This window comes from Oncorhynchus tshawytscha, linkage group LG06 (assembly GCF_018296145.1).
Source record: "Oncorhynchus tshawytscha isolate Ot180627B linkage group LG06, Otsh_v2.0, whole genome shotgun sequence".
In the NCBI taxonomy this organism is placed as follows: domain Eukaryota; kingdom Metazoa; phylum Chordata; class Actinopteri; order Salmoniformes; family Salmonidae; genus Oncorhynchus; species Oncorhynchus tshawytscha.
The window spans coordinates 40,977,087-41,004,564 of record NC_056434.1 but is presented as its reverse complement, the minus strand read 5'-3'; the positions used below and the strand labels follow the sequence as shown (position 1 = coordinate 41,004,564).

Genomic DNA, 27,478 nt, shown 5'->3' with positions numbered 1-27,478 from the left:
TCGATGGCGGTTATGATATCGTTTAGTACCTTGAGTGTGGCTGAGGTGCACCCGTGACCGGCTCGGAAGCCAGATTGCACAGCGGAGAAGGTACGGTGGGATTCGAGATGGTCAGTGACCTGTTTGTTGACTTGGCTTTCGAAGACCTTAGATAGGCAGGGCAGGATGGATATAGGTCTGTAACAGTTTGGGTCCAGGGTGTCTCCCCCTTTGAAGAGGGGGATGACTGCGGCAGCTTTCAATCCTTGGGGATCTCAGACGATATGAAAGAGAGGTTGAACAGGCTGGTAATAGGGGTTGCGACAATGGCGGCGGATAGTTTCAGAAATAGGGGGTCCAGATTGTCAAGCCCAGCTGATTTGTACGGGTCCAGGTTTTGCAGCTCTTTCAGAACATCTGCTATCTGGATTTGGGTAAAGGAGAACCTGGAGAGGCTTGGGCGAGGAGCTGCCGGGGGAGGAGCTGTTGGCCGAGGTTGGAGTAGCCAGGCGGAAGGCATGGCCAGCCGTTGAGAAATGCTTATTGAAGTTTTCGATAATCATGGATTTATCGGTGGTGACCGTGTTACCTAGCCTCAGTGCAGTGGGCAGCTGGGAGGAGGTGCTCTTGTTCTCCATGGACTTCACAGTGTCCCAGAACTTTTTGGAGTTGGAGCTACAGGATGCAAACCTCTGCCTGAAGAAGCTGGCATACTAATCCGGCTGAGGAGTGGCTAATGTTCCCGAACACAAAGAGAGTCAAAATTGGATCATGTATATTCAAGTGAGCTCCTATTCAAAAAACTATTTTAGTCATGTTTAAATGCATCCCACATAAATAAACACATGCCAGAAGAGAGACATTTAATGCACACAGACACATGAATACACGTATGCATGCACACACACCATCATCACCTAAATTGCACCAAGTCCAGCCAAGCTCAAATGAATAGACGAGACATCCAAAAATTGCAGAGAGCTGGGAGCAAATGCATGCCACTGTGTATCAGTCAGATGATTGGCTAATGCAGTCGTCACATATTATTTGGGATTTTCACAGATAGAAGCCAGTGAATGGATCAGCCTAGGGGACAGATATGTTTAGGCGTGCGTCCCAAATGTAACTGTATTCCCTACATAATGCCCTATAGGCCCTGGTCAAAAGTAGTGCGCTATAAAGGGAATATGGTGCCACTTGGAATGCAGATCCTCCCTCAGTTGACAGTGGAGAGGCCAGGAGGGAGACAATGAGATGGGTGGGGTCAGGGGCTCTGCGGACACCAGAGGACAGCACAGGGCCAGATATGAAACAGGCTGTGATTAGAATTCTGATTGAGGTAAGCATTATTCCATAGAATCATGACTCCCATCTGTGACCTGAAATTTGACATACTGTAACAAACAGTACACAATCTCTACGCAAACTTTGAAGACACTCAGAACTTAGATAATAAGCTGAGACTAAGAGACTGGCCAATTAAATGAATGTCACATTATATAAAGTTTAACTATATTAATAAACAATATATATTTCAAACTATTAAATATATTTGTAGTCTATAAACTATATTTATTTCTATATTACGACAATAGTACTGTATAATGCTGGAAACAAAGCACCAATAACATTGCTCAGGTTTTCTAATACGTTCCTAGAACAGTTTAGGAACACATTACATTACATTAGAGGAAAAGTCTGCCTGTGTGCCCTTGTGGTTGTTTGCTCAATCAAATTTTGCCTCCTCTGTTGGCATACTGGTAGGTTGAAATGAGATTTCCTTTCACCTGCTTATTATGTGGCAGCAGAGCCTGCTCCGAGGGGTGCTTTTTACTCACTCAACTCAGACAAAGCATAGAGGGAACTCAGGGAAGTTAACTTTCCTTCACAGATCAAATCCCTCCTCAGAAAATGTCGGAGAGCTGTACTTTCCCCTGTCACATTCTGACTGACAGCTTATCTGATTGACAAAAAACATTGCAGATAGTTACTGAGCCCCGATCTCATGAGAAAGGTGATCCAGACCTGAGAGCAATCAATTGGTGGGGAAATTTGAAAGATCCTGATAGTTATGTGTGTGTGCATGTTTGTGTTTGTGCATGTGTGTAGTGAGCTGGCACAAGCATTGTGGGGGTTGAAGCTCGAGAGTGGGCATGAGGCAACATGCTGACCCAGGGGAGTCTTACATCACACACAGAAATAAAATCCCTCTTCTCTTATTGATGGTCTGAACCACCACTATAATGAAAGATTAAGAGGTGTGGGCGTTATGCTGTTTAGAGTTGAGGATGGATGGTACGATAGCAGGTATGCGGGAATGGAGGACCAGAGAGATACAGTTGAGTGCAAGGCTCCCTCTCAGTGTTCTTGGCAGCTAAAACCCCTTTCTGTATGTTTGCTTGCCTTGTACTGTACAATATAGCTTTGGCTGGGAATCTGCCTTGGCCTATCCTTGTGTTTGTGATGTTGTAGCAGGGCCCCAAAGCCCTGCTCTGGGATCACTTTTGTTTGGCTTTGTTTTGCTCTGTTTTCCGGAGACGTTTAAAGGTTAAAACAAAGGTCGGAAAAGGGCACGCAAACTCTGGTGGTCATAAAGAGCACTGTCAGAGGGACAAACGTTTCTAAGATGAAAGGGCAGCTCCAAAAACAAATCCTGTGCGGCAATATAAATAGGACATAACCACGGTTAACAAAATCGACCACCTGGGAGTAATTGAGCTGCCAAAGGTGAGCTCGAACCCCAAAATACCCCCCCCGGGGCAAGAGGAGCTAGAGGACCCTTTCCCCCACACGCACAGAGTTAACTGAGCAAGCCTGCTAGACTGCTATCAGGGCAACATAGGTTATGATAGCATGCATCATCCACAGAAAATGAAGACAAATAGGGGTCATAGTGTCACTGTAATATCGTGGGGAGGCTGTGTGTGTCCTGCCATTGCCGTTCCATTTGAGGGGTAAGTAGGCTAGTGGGTCCAGGGTAAATCCCTGTGGAGAGCACGGCAGTGATGTATTGTAAACTGCCTCTGATGATCTGGATGTGCGGAGGCATCCCTCCTGGCTGCATTGATGAAAATAGATGTTGGAGATATTCTGCACACTGCAGAATTACAATATACTGTATACGTTCACATAACGCTAAACAAAATGGACACAGGCACTAAATACAGAATGGTTCCAATAGTTATCAATAGCCCATCAGGTTGTTTTGCTTACCATATGCACCTGTTTCCACAAATCTAGTATAGATTTACAGTTATTATAAAATGTGTGATGATTCAAAGGCTATTATATAAATACATCGAAAGAAATTAACTTTGGAGTCAGCCTTGGGCATAAAATGACACTGGGGTGGCTTGCCTACTGCTTTTCCTACTCACGCTCTCTCTTGCTGCTCCATCCCTTCGCGCCTTTCCACAAGCCGTTCGCTGCCTGCTCTGACACTCAGTTCCCATTCCTCTCATCCCACACTCCGCTGCTGGACACACAGTCGAGAACAAGAAGATGCTGACGGAGCTTCTGTAACAAGGGTGCCACCAATGCATTTGACGTTACCGAGCTGATTTGGCAGAGAGTTTATATGGTAAGATGAAGCAGGGTTTTTATTTTATTGTTGTTTTGTGCTTTGCTCGCGATTAGTCTTCTTTCATACGTCAGTATTTGTGTGACTTTGAAGTGTGAGAAATTAATATCTATACTGTCAGATATCGATCGTAGCCTATCTGCCGGACCGGTGATAAATAACGATGGACTTTGCTTGAACTCACTCTTACCTGGACTACACAGGTACCGAACGGTGCACCGTAGACTCCCTCCGGTTATGTTGGAGGATGTTGGCTCCGAGTCCGCGCCACTGATAGTTTACATAGTTGTGTGATTTCTTATATCTTGAAGAAGTAGTAGGCATATATAGACAACATGTCATAACATTGTATATTTATTTACTGTGCACCTTCCTTGGAACGCAGGGGCACAACGCTTTCCACCCTGTTGCTCTGATAGGGAAGACAGATATAACGTTTTTATTTGAATAACACTGCATTTAGACATCACTTTTTTTGTTTAAAATGCACCTTTTATAAAGTCATCTTTTTTTAAAACCTTATAGCCTATCTATTGTCTAACAAATTGATATTGCACTTGGCTAGGGCAAAAGCAGGCTATGTGAATGTGTGTATGTGTTCATGCACACACCTGCCTCTTTTTGCATGTTGCATGATGCATTCATATCCTATTGAATCATAATCATGTCTATGCAGTCAGTGTAAATACAGGTGCTGTAAGTACACACAAGAGAAGATCCACAATTGACCTCTCCACATCTAAAAGTGCCGGTGTGCACTTCTTTTTCCTTTGAGCTCGAGGAGGCATGTAGGACTAGATTCATCTTCTCTCATATTGCGGGGGTTCATCTGTAGCCTCTGGTTAGTGGAGCTCCCCTCTCTCGGAGAGTGCTCTCTTCTCTCTTAGCTGCTTTGCCTGTGGCTGTGCTGTGCTGTGCAAGTTTACGCTGTTCCAGATGGTACATGGCTCCCTGTGTTAGGGAGAGAGAGAGAGAGGCTGTTTCGAGAGAGAGAGAGGCTGTTTCAAGTGTGACTGGACAGGAATATGTGTGAGAATGTGTTGTGAAATATTTGTATGATGTTGAATGTGTTGTCCAAACCTTGGTGTGTTGCATGTATGCTGCCTGCCCTCTAGGTAATTTACAGCACTCTGTGTCAAAGGAAGGCCAAGAAGATCATAAGGACCTCAGCCACCCGAGTCACAGTCTGTTCACTCTGCTACCATCTAGCAGTAAGCCAGGGCCTTGAGTCTGATAAACAGCTTCTATCTCCAGACTGTTGAACAGCTACCGAGCCCACCACCTCCTGTAGTAAGAGGTAAAGATAGACTCACTCACACCAAACAAACAAACACATACCAGGTCACACACACACCTCATACACTAGCGGACTCCTGTATGCACATATACAGTACCAGTCAAAAGTTTGGACACACCTACTCATTCAAGGGTTTTTCTTTATTTTTACTATTTTGTACATTGTGGAATAGTAGTGAAGACATCAAAACTATGAAATAACACATATGGAATCATGTAGTAACCAAAAACGTGTTAAACAAATCAAAATATATTTTATATTCTAGCCACCCGAAACTTCAAAGTTTTGCACATTTTTGGGATTCTCACAACCAGCTTCACATGGAATGCTTTTCCAACAGTTCCCACATATGCTAAGCACTTGCTGGCTGCTTTTCCTTCACTCTGCTGTCCAACTCATCCAAAACCATCTCAATTGGGTTGAGGTCGGGTGATTGTGGAGGCCAGGTCATCTGAAATCAGCACTCCATCACTCTCCTTCTTGGTCAAATAGCCCTTACACAGCCTGGAGGTGTGTTGGGTCATTGTCTTTTTGAAAAACAAATGATACTCCCACTAAGTGCAAACCAAAGGACAGATTTCCAATGGTCTAATGTCCATTGCTCGTGTTTCTTGGCCCAAGCAAGTCTCTTCTTCTTATTGGTGTCCTTTAGTAGTTGTTTCTTTGCAGCAATTAGACCATGAAGGCCTGATTCACGCAGTGTCCTCTGAAAAGTTGATGTTGAGATGTGTCTGTCACTTGAGCTGGTAACTCTGATGAACTTATCCTCTGCAGCAGAGTTAGCTCTGGGTCTTCCTTTCTTGTGGCGGTCCTATTGAAAGCCAGTTTCATCATAGTGCTTGATGTTTTTTGCGACTGCACTTGAAGAAACTAGAAATGTTCCGGATTGACTGGCCTTCATGTCTTAAAGTAATGATGGACTGTCATTTCTCATTGGGTATTTGAGCTGTTCTTGCCATAATATGGACTTGGTATTTTACCAAATAGGGCTATCTTCTGTATACCCCACCTTGTCACAACACAACTGATTGGCTCAAATACATTAAGAAGGAAAGACATTCCACAAATTAACTTTTAAGAAGGTACACCTTTTAATTGTAATGCATTCCAGGTGACTACCTCATGAAGCTGGTTAAGAGAATGCCAAGAGTGTGCAAAGCTGTCATCAAGGCGAAGGGAGGCTACCTTGAAGAATCTCAAATATAAAATATATGTTGATTTGTTTAACACTTTTTTGGTTACTACAAGATTCCATATATGTTATTTCATAGTTTTGATGTCTTCACTATTATTCTACAATGTAGAAAATAGTAAATATAAAGAAAAACCTTTGAATGGGTAGGTGTGTCCAATCTTTTGACTGGTACTGTACACTCACACATGCATACACCCACCTGGGTTGTAGTGTTATTTGTTTTTAAATGACATCATCATTTTGTCAATCAAAGTTGGTACCGACAGCCAATCGAATGGTCTATCATTATAGAATATACATAGAACACATACTTCAATTGCACTATGCCCACACATATTGTCTAAAGAAAATTTTATTTTTTTAATACCCTCAAACACCAAGTTAGGTATAGGTTACCTACATTCAAAATAGGCCATCATCACTGTCAATCGTGAATGATAATTCTTCACATTTTACTGGTCCATGGCAATCATTTGATTGATCTCAATCAGTTTCATGGGAAGATGCATTAAGATCTTCTTGAATAACTGTTTGGTGAGTGAATTAGAGCAGATGGTCTTAAACCTCTTGAAGCTAGGGGGCACTATTTTTATTTTTGGAAAAATAACGTTCCCAAAGTAAATGGCCTATTTCTCAGGACCAGATGCTAGAATATGCATATAATTGACAGATTAGGATGGAAAACACTCTAATGTTTCCAAAACGGTCCAAATATTGTCTGTGAGTATAACAGAACTGATATTGCAGGCGAAACCCTGAGGAAAATCAAACCAGGAAGTGGCTTCTATTTTGAAAACTCCATGTTCCATAGCCTGCCTTTGCTCCATTTAAAGGGATATCAACCAGATTCCTTTTCCTATCGCTTCCTCAAGGTGTCAACAGTCGTTAGACATGGTTTCAGGCTTTTATTTTGAAAAAAAAGTGAGAACGATAAGATTGCGTCATTGTATGGCTGGGTGCCAGCAGCGTTTTGCTCACGCAACAGAGTTTGGGCAGCCATTGTCTGTCCCTCTCCTACTGAAAAAGACAGCTGCGGTTGATATATTATCAATTATATATTTTAAAACAACCTGAGGATTGATTATAAAAAACGTTTGACATGTTTCTGTGGACATTAGGGATAATATTTGGAATTTTCATCTGCGCTGTCGTGATCGCTCTTTCCTGTGGATTTCTGAACATAACGTGACAAACAAACAGAGGTATTTTGGTTATAAAAATAATCTTTATGGAACAAAAGGAACATTTATTGTGTAACTGGGAGTCTCGTGAGTGAAAACATCCAAAGATTATCAAAGGTAGACGATTAATTTGATAGCTTTTCTGATTTTCATGACCAAGTTACTTGATGCTAGGGGTTCATAATGTTTTGTCCAGCGATCCATAAACTTACACAAACGCTTGGATTGCTTTCACTGTAAAGCATATTTTCAAAATCTGACACGACAGGTGGATTAACAAAAGGTTAAGTAGGCCTCCCTGTGGCGCAGTGGTTAAGGGTGCTGTACTGCAGTGCCAGCTGTGCCATCAGAGTCCCTGGGTTCGCACCCAGGCCCTGTCGTAACCGACCGGGAGGTCCTTGGGGCGACGCACAATTGGCCTAGTGTCGTCCGGGTTAGGGAGGGCTTGGTCGGTAGGGATGTCCTTGTCTCATCGTGCACCAGAGACTCCTGTGGCGGGCCAGGTGCAGTGAACGCTAACCAAGGTTGCCAGGTGCATGGTGTAGCCTCCGACACATTGGTGCGGCTGGCTTCCGGGTTGGATGTGCGCTGTGTTAAGAAGCAGTACGGCTGGTTGGGTTGTGTATCGGAGGACGCATGACATTCCCTCCCGAGCCCGTACGGGATTTGTAGTGATGAGACAAGATAGTAGCTACTACAACTATTGGATACCACGAAATTGGGGAGAAAAAAAGGGGTACAAATAAAAAAAAAATTTTTTGTGTGTTTTACTATTTTGCACTTGTGATTTCATGAATATAAATATTTTTAGTAATATTATTTGAATGTGGCGCTCTACAATTTAGCGGTTGTTGATGACAATTATCCCGCTACAGGGATGGGTAGCGTCAAGAAGTTTTAATTAATTAACAAACTATTAGACTTCCTGTATTTTGTTTCAATCAAAGCGTATAACCTACCTAGTGGCACGCTCTGTTGAGTTTTGGAGCGTGATATATATTTTTTGGACTAACCATCCTAAAATCTCATTAGAAATGAGGTGTTTTGGGTATAGCAGTAACGTTATAGGTCTACTATGCTATGGTATTATACTCGGTTCTGTTATTTAAAAGTCAAATTAATCATTATGTGATCTTGTGAGACATGGATTCAGCTCTGTTCTAACTTTACAAAACAAGCACCATTGTGAGAAGTGATCATCTTCTATTTGTAATAACAATTATACGTGATGAGTAGGACTATAGGGAGTAGGCAACTGATCTAGATGAAATGTCATTTTAAGCGATTGAAGCACAATGATGTTAAAGAAGTTAAACCAACTTGTGGTGCTGAAGGATAGCACAAAATCTGGTTTTAGTCCTGGACATAACACCGTTTCAGCTGCTACGCTTGTTTTACATGATGTGTTAAATTGCTTAGATTATAAAAATGATTGTGCTTCCTTATTGATAGACCTTATTGATAGACCTTTTGATAAGCCTTTGACACTGTTGACCATCACACTCTGATTCAAATGTTCACTGAAATGGGCCTGGATCAGACTTCATGTAAGTGGTTTGAGAATTATTTATCAGATAGGACACAATGTGTGATTTCTGATGGTGTTAAGTCTATGTTCCGGGATATTCCCAAAGGTGTACCACAGGGGTCGGTATTGGGACCTGTTCTATTTACTATTTATATAAATGATATTGGTCTCTGTTAAAACTAGTAACATTCCTCTTTATGCAGGCGATACTGTTATGTATGCCATTGACCCAAATGTAGACCAGGCGTTGCTAGAGCGGCAAACTGACTTTGTTGCTTTACAAAATGCTCTGGTTGGTTTTGAACTTGTACTTAATGTGGGCAAGACTATATATACAGTGCATTCGGAAAGTATTCAGACCCCTTGACTTTTCCCACATTTAGCTACGTTACAATGGATTTACCCTCATCAATCTACATACAATACCCCATAATGACAAAGCGAAAGCAGGTTTTTAGACATTTTTGCAAATATATTAAAAAATATAAATACCTTATTTACATACATATGCAAACCCTTTGCTATGAGACTCGAAATTGAGCTCAGGTGCATCCTGTTTCCATTGATCATCCATGAGATGTTTCTACAACTTGATTGGAGTGTAACGGTCGTCGTATTAAGGTGTGGACCAAAGCGCAGCGTGGTAAGTGTTCATGTTATTTTTATTTAAACTGAACATAAAACAAAATAACAAAGAGAATGAACGAAAACAAAACAGTCCTAAGTATGGTTCTCAATTAGAGACAACAATAGACAGCTGCCTCTGATTGAACACCACACCCGGACAAACACACAGAAATAGAAAACATAGAACACAAAACATAGAATGCCCGCCCCAACCCACGCCCTGACCAAACCAAAATAGAGACATGAAAAGGATCTCTATGGTTAGGGGCCCCACCTCCCAAAGTGCGGACTCCGGCCGCAAAACCTAAACCTATAGGGGAGGGTCTGGGTGGGCATCTATCTGCGGTGGCGGCTCTGGTGCGGGACATGGACCCCGCTCCACCTTATGCGGCGCCTCTGGAGCGGCGACCCTCGCCGCTGGCCCCGGACAGAAGGGCGACTCTGGCAGCTCCGGACAGAAGGGCGACTCTGGCAGCTCCGGACAGGAGGGCGACTCTGGCAGCTCCGGACAGGAGGGCGACTCTGGCAGCTCCGGACAGGAGGGCGACTCTGGCAGCTCCGGACAGGAGGGCGACTCTGGCAGCTCCGGACAGGAGGGCGACTCTGGCAGCTCCGGACAGGAGACAGGCACAGGACTCACCAGGCTGGGGAGACACATAGGAGACCTGGTTCTGGGAACAGGCACGGGACTCACCAGGCTGGGGAGATATACAGACGGCCTCCTGCTTGGCCGAGGCACCGGACACACTGGCCGTGGAGGCGCACTGGCGGTCTCGAGCGCAGAGCTGGCCCCACCCAGCTTCCACCCGGCAAATGCGGGACGCTGCCACTGAGCACACCGGCCTGTGAATGCTCGGCCGAGACACAGTGCGCATCACCCCATAGCACTGGGCCTGACCAGTCACATGCTCGTAAGAACGGGGAGTGGGCTCAGGTCTTCAACCTGACTCCACCACACTCCCTGTGTACCCCCCAACATTTGTTTGGGGGGGGGGGCTGCCTCTCGGGCTTCCTTGCCAGCCGTGTTCCCTCATACCTCTGGTTTCTTTCTCCTGCTGCCTCTGCTCTCCTGGCTGCCTCCACCTGTTCCCATGGGAGGCGATCCCTTCCAGCCAGGATCTCCTCCCATGTGTAGGATCCCTTGCCATCCAGAATGTCCTCCCATGTCCAGTCCTCTCTTCCACGCTGCTTGGTCCTTTGGTGGTGGGTAGTTCTGTAACGGCTGTTTGATGTAACGAGGGCCAGCCGACTAGAGCATACAAGTCGCAGTGGTGGGTGGTATAAGATGCTTTAGTGACAAAACGGATGGCACTGTGATAGACTGCATCCAGTTTGCTGAGTAGAGTGTTGGAAGCCATTTTGTAGATGACATCGCCGAAGTCGAGGATCGGTAGGATAGTCAGTTTTACTAGGGTAAGCTTGGCGGCGTGAGTGAAGGAGGCTTTGTTGCGGAATAGAAAGCCGACTCTTGATTTGATTTTCGATTGGAGATGTTTGATATGAGTCTGGAAGGAGAGTTTGCAGTCTAGCCAGACACCTAGGTACTTATAGGTGTCCACATATTCAAGGTCGGAACCATCCAGGGTGGTGATGCTAGTCGGGCATGCGGGTGCAGGCAGCGATCGGTTGAAAAGCATGCATTTGGTTTTACTAGCGTTTAAGAGCAGTTGGAGGCCACGGAAGGAGTGTTGTATGGCATTGAAGCTTGTTTGGAGGTTAGATAGCACAGTGTCCAATGACGGGCCGAAAGTATATAGAATGGTGTCGTCTGCGTAGAGGTGGATCAGGGAATCGCCCGCAGCAAGAGCAACATCATTGATATATACAGAGAAAAGAGTCGGCCCGAGAATTGAACCCTGTGGCACCCCATAGAGACTGCCAGAGGACCGGACAGCATGCCCTCCGATTTGACACACTGAACTCTGTCTGCAAAGTAATTGGTGAACCAGGCAAGGCAGTCATCCGAAAAACCGAGGCTACTGAGTCTGCCGATAAGAATATGGTGATTGACAGAGTCGAAAGCCTTGGCAAGGTCGATGAAGACGGCTGCACAGTACTGTCTTTTATCGATGGCGGTTATGATATCGTTTAGTACCTTGAGTGTGGCTGAGGTGCACCCGTGACCGGCTCGGAAACCAGATTGCACAGCGGAGAAGGTACGGTGGGATTTGAGATGGTCAGTGACCTGTTTGTTGACTTGGCTTTCGAAGACCTTAGATAGGCATGGCAGGATGGATATAGGTCTGTAACAGTTTGGGTCCAGGGTGTCTCCCCCTTTGAAGAGGGGGATGACTGCGGCAGCTTTCCAATCCTTGGGGATCTCAGACGATATGAAAGAGAGGTTGAACAGGCTGGTAATAGGGGTTGCGACAATGGCGGCGGATAGTTTCAGAAATAGGGGGTCCAGATTGTCAAGCCCAGCTGATTTGTACGGGTCCAGGTTTTGCAGCTCTTTCAGAACATCTGCTATCTGGATTTGGGTAAAGGAGAACCTGGAGAGGCTTGGGCGAGGAGCTGCCGGGGGGGAGGAGCTGTTGGCCGAGGTTGGAGTAGCCAGGCGGAAGGCATGGCCAGCCGTTGAGAAATGCTTATTGAAGTTTTCGATAATCATGGATTTATCAGTGGTGACCGTGTTACCTAGCCTCAGTGCAGTGGGCAGCTGGGAGGAGGTGCTCTTGTTCTCCATGGACTTCACAGTGTCCCAGAACTTTTTGGAGTTGGAGCTACAGGATGCAAACTTCTGCCTGAAAAAGCTGGCCTTAGCTTTCCTGACTGACTGCGTGTATTGGTTCCGGACTTCCCTGAACAGTTGCATATCACGGGGACTATTCGATGCTATAGCAGTCCGCTACAGGATGTTTTTGTGCTGGTCGAGGGCAGTCAGGTCTGGGGTGAACCAAGGATTGTATCTGTTCTTAGTTCTGCATTTTTTGAACGGAGCATGCTTATCTAAAATGGTGAGGAAGCTACTTTTAAAGAATGACCAGGCATCCTCAACTGACGGGATGAGGTCAATGTCCTTCCAGGATACCCGTGCCAGGTCGATTAGAAAGGCCTGCTCACAGAAGTGTTTTAGGGAGCGTTTGACAGTGATGAGGGGTGGTCGTTTGACTGCGGCTCCGTAGCGGATACAGGCAATGAGGCAGTGATCGCTGAGATCCTGGTTGAAGACAGCGGAGGTGTATTTGGAGGGCCAGTTGGTCAGGATGACGTCTATAAGGGTGCCCTTGTTTACAGAGTTAGGGTTGTACCTGGTGGGTTCCTTGATGATTTGTGTGAGATTGAGGGCATCTAGCTTAGATTGTAGGACTGGCGGGGTGTTAAGCATATCCCAGTTTAGGTCACCTAACAGAACAAACTCTGAGGCTAGATGGGGGGCGATCAATTCACAAATGGTGTCCAGGGCACAGCTGGGAGCTGAGGGGGTCGGTAGCAGGCGGCAACAGTGAGAGACTTATTTCTGGAGAGAGTAATTTTCAAAATTAGTAGTTCGAGCTGTTTGGGTATGGACCTGGAAAGTATGACATTACTTTGCAGGCTATCTCTGCAGTAGACTGCAACTCCTCCCCTTTGGCAGTTCTATCTTGACGGAAGATGTTATAGTTGGGTATGGAAATCTCTGAATTTTTGGTGGCCTTCCTGAGCCAGGATTCAGACACAGCAAGGACATCAGGGTTAGCAGAGTGTGCTAGAGCAGTGAGTAAAACAAACTTAGGGAGGAGGCTTCTGATGTTGACATGCATGAAACCAAGGCTTTTTCGATTACAGAAGTCAACAAATGAGGGTGCCTGGGGACATGCAGGGCCTGGGTTTACCTCCACATCACCCGCGGAACAGAGAAGGAGTAGTATGAGGGTGCGGCTAAAGGCTATCAAAACTGGTCGCCTAGAGCGTTGGGGACAGAGAATAAGAGGAGCAGGTTTCTGGGCATGGTAGAATATATTCAGGGCATAATGCGCAGACAGGGGTATGGTGGGGTGCGGGTACAGCGGAGGTAAGCCCAGGCACTGGGTGATGATGAGAGAGGTTGTATCTCTGGACAGGCTGGTTGTAATGGGTGAGGTCACCGCATGTGTGGGAGGTGGGACAAAGGAGTTATCAGGGGTATGAAGAGTAGAACTAGGGGCTCCAATGTGAACTAGAACAATGATAACTAACCTGAGCAACAGTATACAAGGCATATTGACATTTGAGAGAGACATACAGCAAGGCATACAGTAATCACAGGTGTTGAATTGGGAAAGCTAGCTAAAACAGTAGGTGAGACAACAGCTAATCAGCTAGCACAACAACAGCAGGTAAAATGGCGTTGACTAGGCAACGGGGCCAACAGATAAAACATAAACAAGCAGAATGGAGTACCGTGATTAATGGACAGTCCAGAGTGCATCAGCTATGTAGCCAAGAGATCAGTGTCCAGGGGGCAGCGGTGGATGGGGCAGGGAAGCTGGACTGGCGAGTGTTATCCAGGTTGAAAAAAAGTTAACAATGACTAAATAGCTTGTAGCTAGTTAGCTGGTTAGCTTCTGGAGGTTCTTGAGTGTGTTCTAAAAATTAAAAATAATACTATTTTAATACTCATCACTACAAGGTTGCCTGCTCCTCATTAATGTCCCGTAGATCACTTAACTTTTTGGTTTACAAAGCTCTTCTCCGACTTACCTAACTTTGTAGTTGAAGTATAAAAACATGAGTTATAAAACCCGTTCACGTGGTTGGTTATCTCTTAAGGTTCCTCGGGTCTCCACCAAATGAGGTAAATCCGCCAGTTTTAATGCGCCTCACTGCTGGAACAATTTGCAGAACTCGTTTTAATGACATGTTCTGGTGCTGCTCGGGCAGTTGAGGGTGTTAATTGAGGACCTAGTAGATGAGGACTGTAACTTTTTCATAGATGTTGTGTTTTGTATTGATTGCTGTTTTGTTTTACAATGTATTGTTTGTTGTGATTAGGGCACCCTTGGGAATGAGACCATGGTCTCAATGGGTTTTCCCTCAATAAAGAATAATAAGGACAGAGATGCCATTCGGCCAGTTCAGAAGCGAACAACAATAATTTGCAGTAGGCCTACGACTACATGTTATAGCTATTTGTAGGCTATAGCCTAATGTCAATATAAATATAGATATAGCTTAACATCATTGCACTGTTTGCGAGAACAGCTTTATTTGAGAGTAGGCATTTTATTGTATTGCATAGTTTACACGCTGTTTCAAAAATAAAATTGGATTGAACACGTAGTTACAATATAACCTATTACAGAACTATTAATTTATTTGCATAGATTATACATGATATCAAATCAATTGACAAAGTTGTCACGCACTGATCTTTTTCACCTGTCCTTGTGATTGTCTCCACCCCCTCCAGGTGTTGCTGATTTTCCCCAATGTATTTATCTCTGTGTTTCCTGTCTCTGTGAGCCAGTTCGTCTTGTATGTTTCCAAGTCAACCAGCAGTTTTCCCGTTCTCCTGCTTTTTGCATTCTCCTTTTTCTAGTCCTCCAGGTTTTGACCCTTGCCTGTTTCTGGACTTTGTACCCGCCTGCCTGACCATTCTGCCTGCCTTGACCACGAGCCTGTCTGTCACTCTGTACCTCCTGGACTCTGATCTGGTTTTGACCTTTTTGCCTGTCCACGACCATTCTCTTGCCTACCCCTTTGGATTAATAAACATTCTAAGACTCCAACCATCTGCCTCCTGAATCTGCATCTGGGTCTCGCCTTGTGCCTTGTTACAAGTACTCAAAATAAATCTTTAGTATGTACAATTGCAGGAAGTCGTTTTTTAAAACAGCCATAAAAATCAAGCCTTTGTTGTGGTGTATTCATTCATCTCAATAAACGGTAACCTACAGTAAATGCATTATTACCTCCAACTTGGCCCAATTCACATTTCCAATTACCCATCCTGACATACAAAGCTAGAACGGGTCCTGCGTCTCAACCAATAGCCAATGTAGGCTAAATATCATGAGGAAGGGCTACAGCAACTTCCAGTGTCACATATCATTCTGGGTTCCACTTCGCAAGAGTGGTCCGTGGAGTTTTATGAACATCAAGGCAGACACACAGTGAATTTAGATTTTCTTTTCAACATTCTGATTGGCCAATGTGGTCAAGCCTCCGACGGGCCAAGCAAGTAGCAGAATAGTTCATCATTCTCTCCACCGCCAGAGGGAAGACGAGGAAGAAAACACTATTTACCTACCTCTAGGCTGCTACACATTTATTTGGTTTCTCATGCTATTGTTTTTCATGGAATTTTTGTGGTAATTAAATATAATTTATTTAGAATTTCTCAGAATGAATTTTCCAGAAATAGTTTTACCAGCTCCATGTATTCTCAAATTGAAAGAAGTGAGGGAGCGCCGCTCGTCCACGCTCTGACAGCACTACACTGGATTCTCAACATAGCTCACTGTAATATATCTACTGCTGTACACATCATACTGTACAGATACACTGACTATATATTTTGGTGTATATATGCATATATTGCATTTGAATTACTGATACAGTGTTATTTTGTTTGTTCATTGGATTCATCCTGACATTCTTCATTTCTTGTTTCAAGTTTTAATTGAATATTAGGTGTGTACTTGTTTGACATTTTACTACACTGTTAGGAGCTAGTAACATAAGCATTTTGCTGCACCCACTATGACATCTGCTAAACTGTGTACGTAACCAATAATTAAATGAATTCAGACTTTTAGTTGTCAGTATTGTCCATAGTCACCGCTTTCACCTGCTTCCCAAAAGCCTCTCTTTCCCCCCTATGCCTCACTTCAACGACCACCTCCCCTTCTCTGGACTTTAAAGCACAAAAGCCATTATCTCCTGTTGTCCCTTTTATTTAGACTAGAAAAACACCTGCTCAGGACCCACTGTAATTCTTCATAAACAACACCCAGCGTGAGACACACTGTGTCTTCTAAAACCTATCATCCCCCGAGGCATTTATCCTCTGTAATGCTGTTATGCTATGAAAAATAGATGAGGCCAACAGACAATTCAAAACACAAAGTCCGTTTTCGAGCTGTTGATGGAATATTTGGGAGGAATCCCATAGCGGCAAAATGCCAGATCTTGAGAGGGAAGACAAGTCCCTTACAAATCAAATTGCTTTAATCCGTACACTTGGCATCTGCTTCTGTTGTCTCGGGAGGACAAGGAGCGGAGGGTCTGTGAGCTCTGATTATGAATGGCAATGAAAACCAAACTAGTCACTGAGGATTCACATGATCTCCAATATGCATACAGGCTGTACGGGCTGTACATGTGCTGTCATAACGACTGATTGCCTGTTCTTTTCTTTCCCTGAGAATCAATGGTATTAAGTAGCCTGGTCAAAGTTACTCATTATTTGATCTCATTCAATCATTCATGCTCAGATATACATTTTTCATGGAAATCATTGACACTTCAGACAGACAGATCAGTCTTACAAATCACTACCTTTTATTTTCCTAGAGTTAAAATAATCAAATAATATTTTATTGTGCTAGTGTATTGCTCTTGTGCTAGATTATGTCTACTATGATGTGGGCAATTTTTGATCCCATTCTTTACAGTGAATGTCTATGGCAGGGAGGGATGCTGCCTGTTTGTGATGAATGGAACGTCAAAAGCTTATCTCTGGGCTGTAAGATATGTTCCTGGGGACATTAACCTGCCACAAAACATAAACATCATCAATGAACATGAGGAATTAAAAGGGAGAAGGGATGGTGGAGGGATGGAGAGAGAGAGAGGGAGGCGAGAGAGAGAGAAAGGGGAGGCATTTCCAATTTCTCCTTCTATTTATACATTTAGTACTATCAAGGTATGGCTTTGATGATATTTGCTCATGTGTGGAGCTATTTGGATCTATTTCACTAAGTGCTAAGAGAGCAATTTGGAGTGTTTGTGGAAGCATAGCTGGAAGGGGTTTTAATAATCTGGATCGGCAGGTGCTATTACCTACCATTAACCTGAAGGTGAAAAAATAGAGGCTTTTTGCTCTAATGCCTTTTATTGCTTCGGTATTTTAACCCAGGTCTCTCTTTCCCAATGGTAAACAAACTATGATTTCACTGCAGAGACTTCGGGTTTAGATGAAGACAGCCATCAGTTATCAGTGTACATATGCTATATACTGTACGGTTGAAATATTAAGGTTGAGTTATTCTGGTAATATGTGTTTAAATGGTCATATGTTATTGTAACTCCCTTGTATGTACTGATAATAAGCTATGGTACAAATCTGATCTGGTCAGAATGTCTGCAGAAAGATGAAAGTCAAAATGTCAAATCCCAAATGCCTACTCTTCTGCACCACGTTTACCTGAGGAGAGTGTGACCTCTCTATGTTTTCCCCGGTGGCTGCAGCATGTAGGATGTAGGGGCGGAGGAGGAGGCAGGATGGAGTGCTCCTGGAAGACAGTGCTGTTGCTGGTGTGTGCCTCTCTGGGGGTCCAGTACACAGCCATCCGCACCCTGAGGGACTCCCTGTCTGGGCCCTGCCACGGTGGCGTCTACCACTGCCAGAGCCGACAGCCCAAAGGTAGGACAAAACTCCAGCATGTAGCCACTAATGCACAACAAAAAGCACAAGTGGCTGTACTCTAAATGGCTTAGGGAGCACACATTCCACTGTTTCTACTTTGTGTGTCTACTAAGGAGTCCACTATTTCCAGAGCCCACAGCCCAAAGGTATTGTCAAAAATGTGCCAAGCACACACGGAGAAAAACAAGCACAAAGTGGCTGTGCTTTATATGGATTAGGAAGCACATGTTCTACTGTATGTTGTAGCCTACTTTGTGTGTGTCTACCACAGCCGGAGCCTGCTGTCCAAATGTATAGGCATGACTCTGCCAGGCATGTAACCACTAATACAGAACAAAGTGGCTGGACCGTATATATAGCACATAACAACACATAACAAACACATAACAACACAGAGCAACAAACAGAAGTAGCTATATGTTCTACTGTAGAGAAGAACTGTAGCTATATGTTCTACTGTAGAGAAGAACTGTAGCTATATGTTATACTGTAGAGAAGAACTGTAAATATATGTTCTACTGTAGAGAAGAACTGTAGATATATGTTATACTGTAGAGAAGAACTGTAGCTATATGTTATACTGTAAAGAAGAACTGTAGCTATATGTTATACTGTAGAGAAGAACTGTAGCTATATGTTATACTGTAGAGAAGTACTGTAGCTATCTGTTCTACTGTACAGAAGTACTGTAGCTATCTGTTCTACTGTACAGAAGTACTGTAGCTATTTGTTCTACTGTATAGAAGTACTGTAGCTATCTGTTCTACTGTACATAAGTAGCTATCTGTTCTACTGTACAGAAGTACTGTAGCTATCTGTTCGACTGTACAGAAGTACTGTAGCTATCTGTTCTACTGTACATAAGTAGCTATCTGTTCGACTGTACAGAAGTACTGTAGCTATCTGTTCTACTGTACAGAAGTACTGTAGCTATCTGTTCGACTGTACAGAAGTACTGTAGCTATCTGTTCGACTGTACAGAAGTACTGTAGCTATCTGTTCGACTGTACAGAAGTACTGTAGCTATCTGTTCGACTGTACAGAAGTACTGTAGCTATCTGTTCTACTGTACAGAAGTAGCAAAATATTCTATTGTACAGAATAAGCTCTCTCTTCTACTGTACTGAACTATCTATCTGTTCTGCTCTACAGAAATACTATAGCTATCTGTTCTACTGTACAGAAGTACTGTAGCTATCCTTTCTACTGTACAGAAGTAGCTATCTGTTCTACTGTACAGAAGTACTGTAGCTATCCTTTCTACTGTACAGAAGTAGCTATCTGTTCTACTGTAGAGAAGTAGCTATCTGTTCTACTGTACAGACGTACTGTAGCTATCTGTTCTACTGTACAGAAGTAGCATAGCATGTCTGTTCTACTGTACAGAAGTAGCTATCTGTTCTACTGTACAGAAGTACTGTAGCTATCTGTTCTACTGTACAGAAGTAGCTATCTGTTCTACTGTACAGAAGTACTGTAGCTATCTGTTCTACTGTACACAATTAGCTATATGTTCTACTGTCCAGAAGAAGCTCTCTATTCTACTGTACAGAAGTATCTATCTGTTCTACGGTACAGAAGTAGCTATCTGTTCTACTGTACCAAAGTAGCTACATGTTCTACTGTACAGAAGTAGCTATCTGTTCTACCATACAGAAGTACTGTAGCTATCTGTTCTACTGTACAGAAGTAGCTATCTGTTCTACCATACAGAAGTACTGTAGCTGTATGTTCTACTGTACAGAAGTAGATATATGTTCTAATGTACATAACTGGAGCTATATGTTCCATTGTACAGAAGTAGCTGTCTGTTCTACTGTACAGAAGTAGCTTTATGTTCTACTGTACAGAAGAACTGTAGCGATATGTTCTACTGTACAGAAGTAGCTATCTGTTCTACTGTACAGAAGTAGCTATCTGTTCTACTGTACAGAAGTAGCTATATGTTCTACTGTACAGAAGTAGCTATATGTTCTACTGTATATATTTTGTTCTCCAGTTAATTAAAGTACAATATTCCTTGAAAATTACTATTATGTATCTAGACATTCTAATTTGTGTTCTTCTTTACATGACAATTTCAACTGATGGCCAGCAGTCACTCTAAATGTGACCAGTAGAGGGCATACATAGATGTTCCTATTTTATAATTGATTGATAATATATTTCATATAACTCATTATTGAGTATATACAATACCAGTTAAAAGTTTGGACACACCTACTCATTCAAAGGTTTTTCTTTGTTTTGACTATTTTCTACATTGTAGAATACTAGTGAAGACATCAAAACTATGAAATAACACATATGGAATCATGTAGTAACCAGTAACCATTCTCTCAACCAGCTTCATGAGGTAGTCACTGGGAATACATTTCAAGTAACAGGTGTGCCTTGTTAAAAGTCAATTTGTGGAATTTCTTTCCTTCTTAATGAGTTTGAGCCAATCAGTTGTGTTGTGACAAGGTAGGGGTGGTATACAGAAGATAGCCCTATTTGGTAAAATACCAAGTCCATATTATTGCAAGAACAGCTCAAATAAGCAAAGAGAAACGACATGAAGGTCAGTCAATCCGGAAAATGTAAAGAATTTTGAATGTTTCTTCAAGTGCAGTCACAAAAACCATTCAGCGCAATGATGAAACTGGCTCTCATGAGGACCATCCCAGGAAAGGAAGACCCAGAATTACCTCTGCTACAGAGGATAAGTTCATTAGAGTTACCAGCCTCAGAAATTTCAGCCCAAATAAATGCTTCACAGAGTTCAAGTAACAGACACATCTCAACATCAACTGTTCAGAGGAGAATGTGTGAATCAGGCCTTCATGGTTGAATTGCTGCAAAAAAAACACTACTAAAGGACACCAATAATAAGAAGAGATTTGCTTGGGCCAAGAAACACGATCATTGGACATTAGACCTGTGGAAATCTGTCCTTTGGTCTGATGAGTCCAAATTTGCGATTTTTGGTTCCAACCAAAAATGCAGAATAGGTGAACTTTTGATCTCTGCATGTGTGATTCCCACTGTGAAGCACGGAGGAGGAAGTGTGATGGTGTGGGGGTGTTTTGCTGGTGACACTGTCAGTGATTTATTTATAATTCAAGGCACACTTAATCAGCATAGCTACCACAGCATTCTGCAGCGATATTCCACACGATCTGGTTTGCGCTTAGTGGGACTATCATTTTTTTATTTTGTTATTAGACAATGACCCAACCCACCTCCAGGCTATGTAAGGGCTATTTGACCAAGAAGGAGAGTGATGGAGTGCTGCATCAGATGACCTGGCCTCCACAATCACACGATCGCAACCCAATTGAGATGGTTTGGGATAAGTTGGACCGCAGAGTGAAGGAAAAGCAGCCAACGAGAGCTCAGCATTTGTGGGAACTCCTTCAAGACTGTTTGAAAAGCATTCCAGGTGAAGCTGGTTGAGAGAATGCTAAGAGAGTGCAAGGCTGTCATCAAGGCAATGGGTAGCTACTTTAAAGAATCTATTTAGATTTTTTTTAAACACTTTTTTGGTTACTACATGACTCCATATGTGATATTTCATAGTTTCGATGTCTTCACTATTATTCTACAATGTAGAAAATAGTACAAATAAAGAAAACCCCCAAACTTTTGACTGGTACTGTACATTTAAGGTTCACAAGTTTGATTTTGTCAATGTTTTTCCCACATAAAAGCCACATGTGTTTGTGTGGGGGCATTAGTCAGTGACACTCGAGAGAGAAAATGGTAGGCTAATCCTTCACCAAGGGAATTCCCCTTTTTCATGGAGGAGAGGATGAGAGAGATGTAATATCTGTGATTCATTTTGATTCATTTGACAATTATCTTCCAATTTATCTTAATTAATCAGCTTTCGTGCGGTGGCATGAATGCATCTTTCGTCAAGCTCGTCTCCGCATAAAAGTAACGTCCCATTTGCAATCAACTCCTCATCAGCAGTAATTACACATGGTAGCAATCTGCTCTATATTTAGAGGAACCATTTCACTGGTCCCTGGGTAAACATCGGCAGACAAGCATCTTACTCATGCATGTTTACCTTCTGAATTATTAAGGAAATTGGCTTGATAGAATCTTCACTTGGTTTTCTCAGTCCTCTGTTATGATGATGAAACCAGATTCTATTTTATTTTATAAGCTTCTTTCTTTCCATGTGTCTATGTGTTAAGAACTTAGGGTTGATTGCAGAACATCTTTGTCTGAAGGTGTTCTCCTTAAAGGAATAATTTAACGAATAATCTCCTTAAAGGAAAAATACCAAAACTATCTTTTTAATTTTTTAAAATTAATCCACTCTTGATATAGTCCCACAATGTTTTGCATGTCAGCAGTCAAGTTTTCAAGATGTAGGATTTTCGAGAAGCAAATATGATGTGGCAAGTTACACAAAAATAACAAAATATAGTTTTTGAGTGGATTAGTCAACCAATTAATATTCAAAGTTGTATTCATAAAGTAGTGGAATAAAGAATAATAGTCAACCAAGACCATTAATATTGTACAGTGCATTCGAGAAAAGTATTCCTTATTCTAAAATCAATCTACACACAATACCCCATCATGACGAAGCAGGTTTTTAGAAATGTTTGCAAATGTATTACAAATTAAAAAAACAAAATACCTTACTTTTTTAAAAATGTTCTTTTTAATTTGACCTTTATTTAACTACGCAAGTCAGTTAAGAATAAATTCTTATTTTCAATGACGGCCTAGGAACAGTGGGTTAACTGCCTGTTCAGGGGCAGAACGACAGATTTGTACCTTGTCAGCTCGGGGATTGGAACTTGCAACCTTCCGGTTACTAGTCCAACGCTCTAACCAGTAGGCTACCCTGCCACCCCGATGTAGTATTCAGAATCGAAATTGAGCTCAGGTGCATCCTGTTTTCATTGATCATCCTTGAGATGTTTCTACAACTTGATTGGAGTCCACCTGTGGTAAATTCAATTGATTAGACATGATTTGGAAAGGCACACACTTGTCTATATAAAGTCCCACAGTTGACAGTGCATGTCAGAGCAAAAAACAAAAACCAGGACAAGTCGAAGGAATTGTCTGTAGAGCTCAGAGACAGAATTGTGTCGAGTCATAGATCTGGGGAAGGGTACCAAAAAATTTCTGCAGCATTGAAGGTCCCAAAGAACACAGTGGCCTCCATCATTCTTAAATGGAAGAAGTTTGGAACCACCAAGACTCTTCCTCGAGCTGGCTGCCCGGCCAAACTGAGCAATTGGGGGAAAAGGGCCTTGGTCAGGGAGGTGACCAAGAACCCGATGGTCACTCTGACAGAGCTCCAGATTTCCTCTGTGGAAATGGGGGAACATTCCAGATAGACAACCATCTCTGCAGCGCTCCACCAATCAGGCTTTTATGGTATAATAGCCAGACGGAAGCCACTCCTCAGTAAAAGGCCCATGATAGCTCGCTTGGAGTTTGCCAAAAGGCACTCTCAGGCCATGACAAACAAGATTATCTGGTCTGATTAAACCAAGATTGAACACTTTGGCCTGAATGCAAGCTTCACGTCTGGAGGAAACAAGGCACCATCCCTACGGGGAAGCATGCTGGTGGCAGCAACATGCTGTGGGAGATGTTTTTCAGTGGCAGGGACAGGGAGACTAGTCAGGATTGAGGGAAAGATGAATGGGGAGAAGTACAGAGAGATCCTTGGTGAAAACGTGCTCCAGAAAGCTCAGGACCTCAGACTGGGGTGAAGGTTCACCTTCCAACAGGACTACGACTCTAAGCACACAGTCGGGACAAGTCTCTTAATGTCCTTGATTGGAGTGCCAGAGCCAGGATTTGAACCCAATCGAAGATCTCTGGAGAGACCTGAAAATAGCTGTGCAGTGACACTCCCCATCCAACCTGACAGAGCTTGAGAGGATCTGCAGAGAAGAATGGGAGAAACTCCCAAATACAGGTGTGCCAAGCTTGTAGCGTCATACCCAAAAAGACTCAAGGCTGTAATCGCTGCCATAGGTCTTTCAACAAAGTACTGAGTATAGAGTCTGAATAGTTATGTAAATGTGATATTTCAGTTGTTTTTTTATACATTTTGCAGAAACAATTAAAAACCTGTTTTTACTTTGTCTTTATGGGGCATTGTGTGCAGATTGATGAGAAAATGTAAAACAATATTATGGGCCTTGGTTGACTATCATTCTACTATTAATACTTTAATACTTAATCAACTGTATCGTTTTCTAGAAGCAAATGCCGCTACTGTAGTTTATGAAATTCTTCACAGTACAATAGGATTCTATGTGTATTACATGGGGTACAGATCCTCTCCTTGTCCCTTTGTACATCTAGACTCCAGGTGGAGAGCTCTGTGTGACGACAGCATGTTGCCCATGGAGATGTCGGCCACGGCCTCCCGGCGCCACATCCTCCTGTTCACCACCACACGCAGCGGCTCCTCCTTCACTGGCCAGCTCTTCAACCAGCACCCTGGAATCTTCTATGTGTTCGAGCCCCTTTACCACGTCCAACAGGCCTTCACCAACTCCAGCAGTAGGCTGCGTCGAGCCCTGGACCGCCGGGCCCTGCTGGGGGCCTACCGGGACCTCCTCCTTAACCTCTACACCTGCGACCTGCGCTTCCTGGAGAACTACATCCGCCCCGAGCCCCAGGAACACATCACTGGGTCCTTCTTTCGCCGTAGCTCCAGCCGAGCACTCTGCTCCAACCCTGTGTGCCCCGAGGGTGGGGAGGGGGCCTCTGGGGGTCAGCCTGATGAGACCTGGTGCCCTAAGAAGTGCGGTGCGCTGAACCTCACCCTGGCCTCCATGGCATGTCTGTCGCGGGGTCACGTGGCCATCAAGACAGTTCGTGTTCCGGAGGTGGGGGACCTGCGTACCCTGACCGAGGACCCACGGCTGGACTTGAGGATCGTACACTTGGTGCGTGATCCCAGAGCCATCCTGGCCTCACGGATGATGGCCTTCTCTGAGCAGTTCCGCGCCTGGAAGATCTGGAATGCTACAGGCAGGAAGCCACGCTACGTGGACCTATCGCAGATCACCAGCACCTGTAGGGACATGGCGGAGTCGGCAGAGACGGGGCTGCAGAGACCGGCATGGCTGCGTGGACGCTACCTCCTGGTCCGCTACGAGGACCTGGCCCTCAACCCAGCGGAGAAGGCCCGGGAGCTATACAAGTTTGTGGGACTGGAGATGGACGAGAATGTGCGCTCGTGGATCGCACAGAACACCAACAACAGCGTGCCTTCTACATCCGAGTGGAACTATAAGTATTCCACCACCAGAGACTCCAAAGCCACAGCGGAGAGCTGGAGGCTAAGACTAGGGTTTGATATAGTGAGGACTTTGCAGACGCTCTGCAATGATACACTCTCTCTTCTAGGCTACAGGGTGGTCCACTCTGTGGCTGATCTCAGAAACATGTCGAATAGTTTGGTGGAGCCCAGGACATTTCAAACTCTCCTATAACTGTGACCATGCAAGTTGTTGGATGTAATGCTACACGAGCTTCATAGTGTAACTGTTTTCACACAGGCAGTCCAATTTGGATCTTTTTCCACTAATTGGTCTTTACAAATCCTCTCCCCTATAACTATTCCCCAGGTCGTTGCTGTAAATGAGAATGTGTTCTCAGTCAACTTACCTGGTAAAATAAGGGTTAAATCAAATAAATACATTTTGACCAATCAGATCAGCTATTTTGCCTATAATTGGGTGAAAGATCAGAATTGGACTGTCTGTGTAGACCTAGCCAAGGATACAAAGTTGTACATCACCAAAGATGATATATTATATTGACAAGACAGTCGAGTGACCGCTCTAACAATGGAAATACATGCTTTCAAAGATGGAAGGCAGGCGGGAGGAGACGAGATCAGGTAGAACCATTCTAGCCAATGAGAGTCCAGATACGCGTGCTAACAACATACACAACTCCAATACAAAGTTGTTTGTTTTTTCAAATGGCACGTGTGTCCACTTATATCAGTGCATTTGTAACAACCTAACCATTACAAAACTTTTATAAGATCAAATAAGCCTCATGAAGCAAATCAGCAGTTTTTGTCAACCAAATTCAACACTGCCCTCTCATTGGCTAGAACGGTCCCACTTGCTGATCTCGCCTCCTCCAACCTGCCTTCCATCTTTTAGGACATGTATTTCCATTGTTAGAGCAGTCACTTGACTATCTTGTAAATATAATAGATCATTTTTGCCTGTGTAAACGCAGCCTCGTGGACTTCATCGCATTTAATATCTCCAAGCATGTTTTGTTTATGCCCAGTTGTTTAAGATATTTCAGAAAATGTTTCAGTGGAATTGAAATGTATTTCCTTTACAGTTTGCATGTGGTTTGAAAATTGCACTCCAAAAACTGATAGAACTCAACTGCTTGGCCAGTATGTTACATATGACAGTACAGAGGAGAATCTCAGGTTTTTTGAGTGGTCTTAGATAAAGCTGCTTAATGTACAGTATATGTTTAAGCTCTGCTTCATTCAAAGATCCTGGCTCTGTTCTTATTTATTTACCCTTATTTATTGACCCTTATTGTATCAGGTAAGTTGACTGTGAACATATTGTATTTTGCAGCAATGACCTGGGGAAGCTACATATTTACTGAACAAAAATATAAACATGCAGCAATTTAATTGACTTTATTCAGTTACAGTTCATATGAGGAAATCAGTCAATTTAAATTCATTAGGCCTTAATCTATGTATTTCACATGACTGGGCATGGGTGCAGCCATGGGTGGGCCTGGGATGGCATAGGCCAACCTGTTGGGGAGCCAGTCCCAGCCAATCAGAATGAGTTTTCCCCCACAAATGGGCTTTATTACAGACATAAATACTCCTCTATTTCATTGGCTGTCCGGGTGGCCGGTCTCAGACGATCCAGCTGGTGAAGAAGCCGGATGTGGAGGTCCTGGGCTGGCGTGGTTACACGTGGTCTGTGGTTCCGAGGCTGGTTGGAAGTCCTGTTAAATTCTCTAAAATTAATGTTGGAAGTGGCAGAGAAATGGTAGAGAAATTAAATTATCAGGCAACAGCCCCAGGTGGACATTCCTGCAGTCCGCATGCCAATTGCACATTCTCTCAAAACTTGAGACATCTGTGGCATTGTGTTGTGTGACCAAACTGAACATTTTAGAATGGCCTTTTATTGTACCCAGCACAATTTGCACTTGTGTAATGATCATGCTGTTTAATCAGCTTCTTGAAATGCCACACCTGTTAGGTGGATGAAATATCTTGGCAAAGGAGAAATGCTCAATAACGGTGATGTAAACAAACTTGTGCACAAAATTTGAGAGAATCTTTTTGTGTGTATGGAACATTTCTAGGATTTTTTATTTCAGCTCATGAAACACTTTACCTTTTTCGTTTATATTGTTGTTCAGTATGCATACTCAAGGACAGATTTATACTTCACCTTAGAATGTTATGTTTTCATTCCTGTAAATATTGTGTTTATGTTATTTTTCCTGTAAATTCAATGCGTCTATGCCCAACATTTTGTATCCATGTATTAT

General features: G+C 43.4%; 1 protein-coding gene across 1 annotated transcript; it reads left to right on the top strand.

The window, feature by feature from the left end:
- The first annotated feature begins 3,367 nt into the window (after positions 1-3,367).
- On the top strand, positions 3,368-27,088 carry LOC112232081 (carbohydrate sulfotransferase 1-like). The gene is made up of 3 exons (XM_024398876.2): positions 3,368-3,559; positions 17,761-17,935; positions 24,272-27,088. The coding sequence occupies exons 1-3, from the start codon at positions 3,557-3,559 to the stop codon at positions 25,408-25,410; spliced, it is 1,317 nt and encodes a 438-aa protein (XP_024254644.1). The 5' UTR covers positions 3,368-3,556; the 3' UTR covers positions 25,411-27,088.
- Positions 27,089-27,478: the final 390 nt, after the last annotated feature.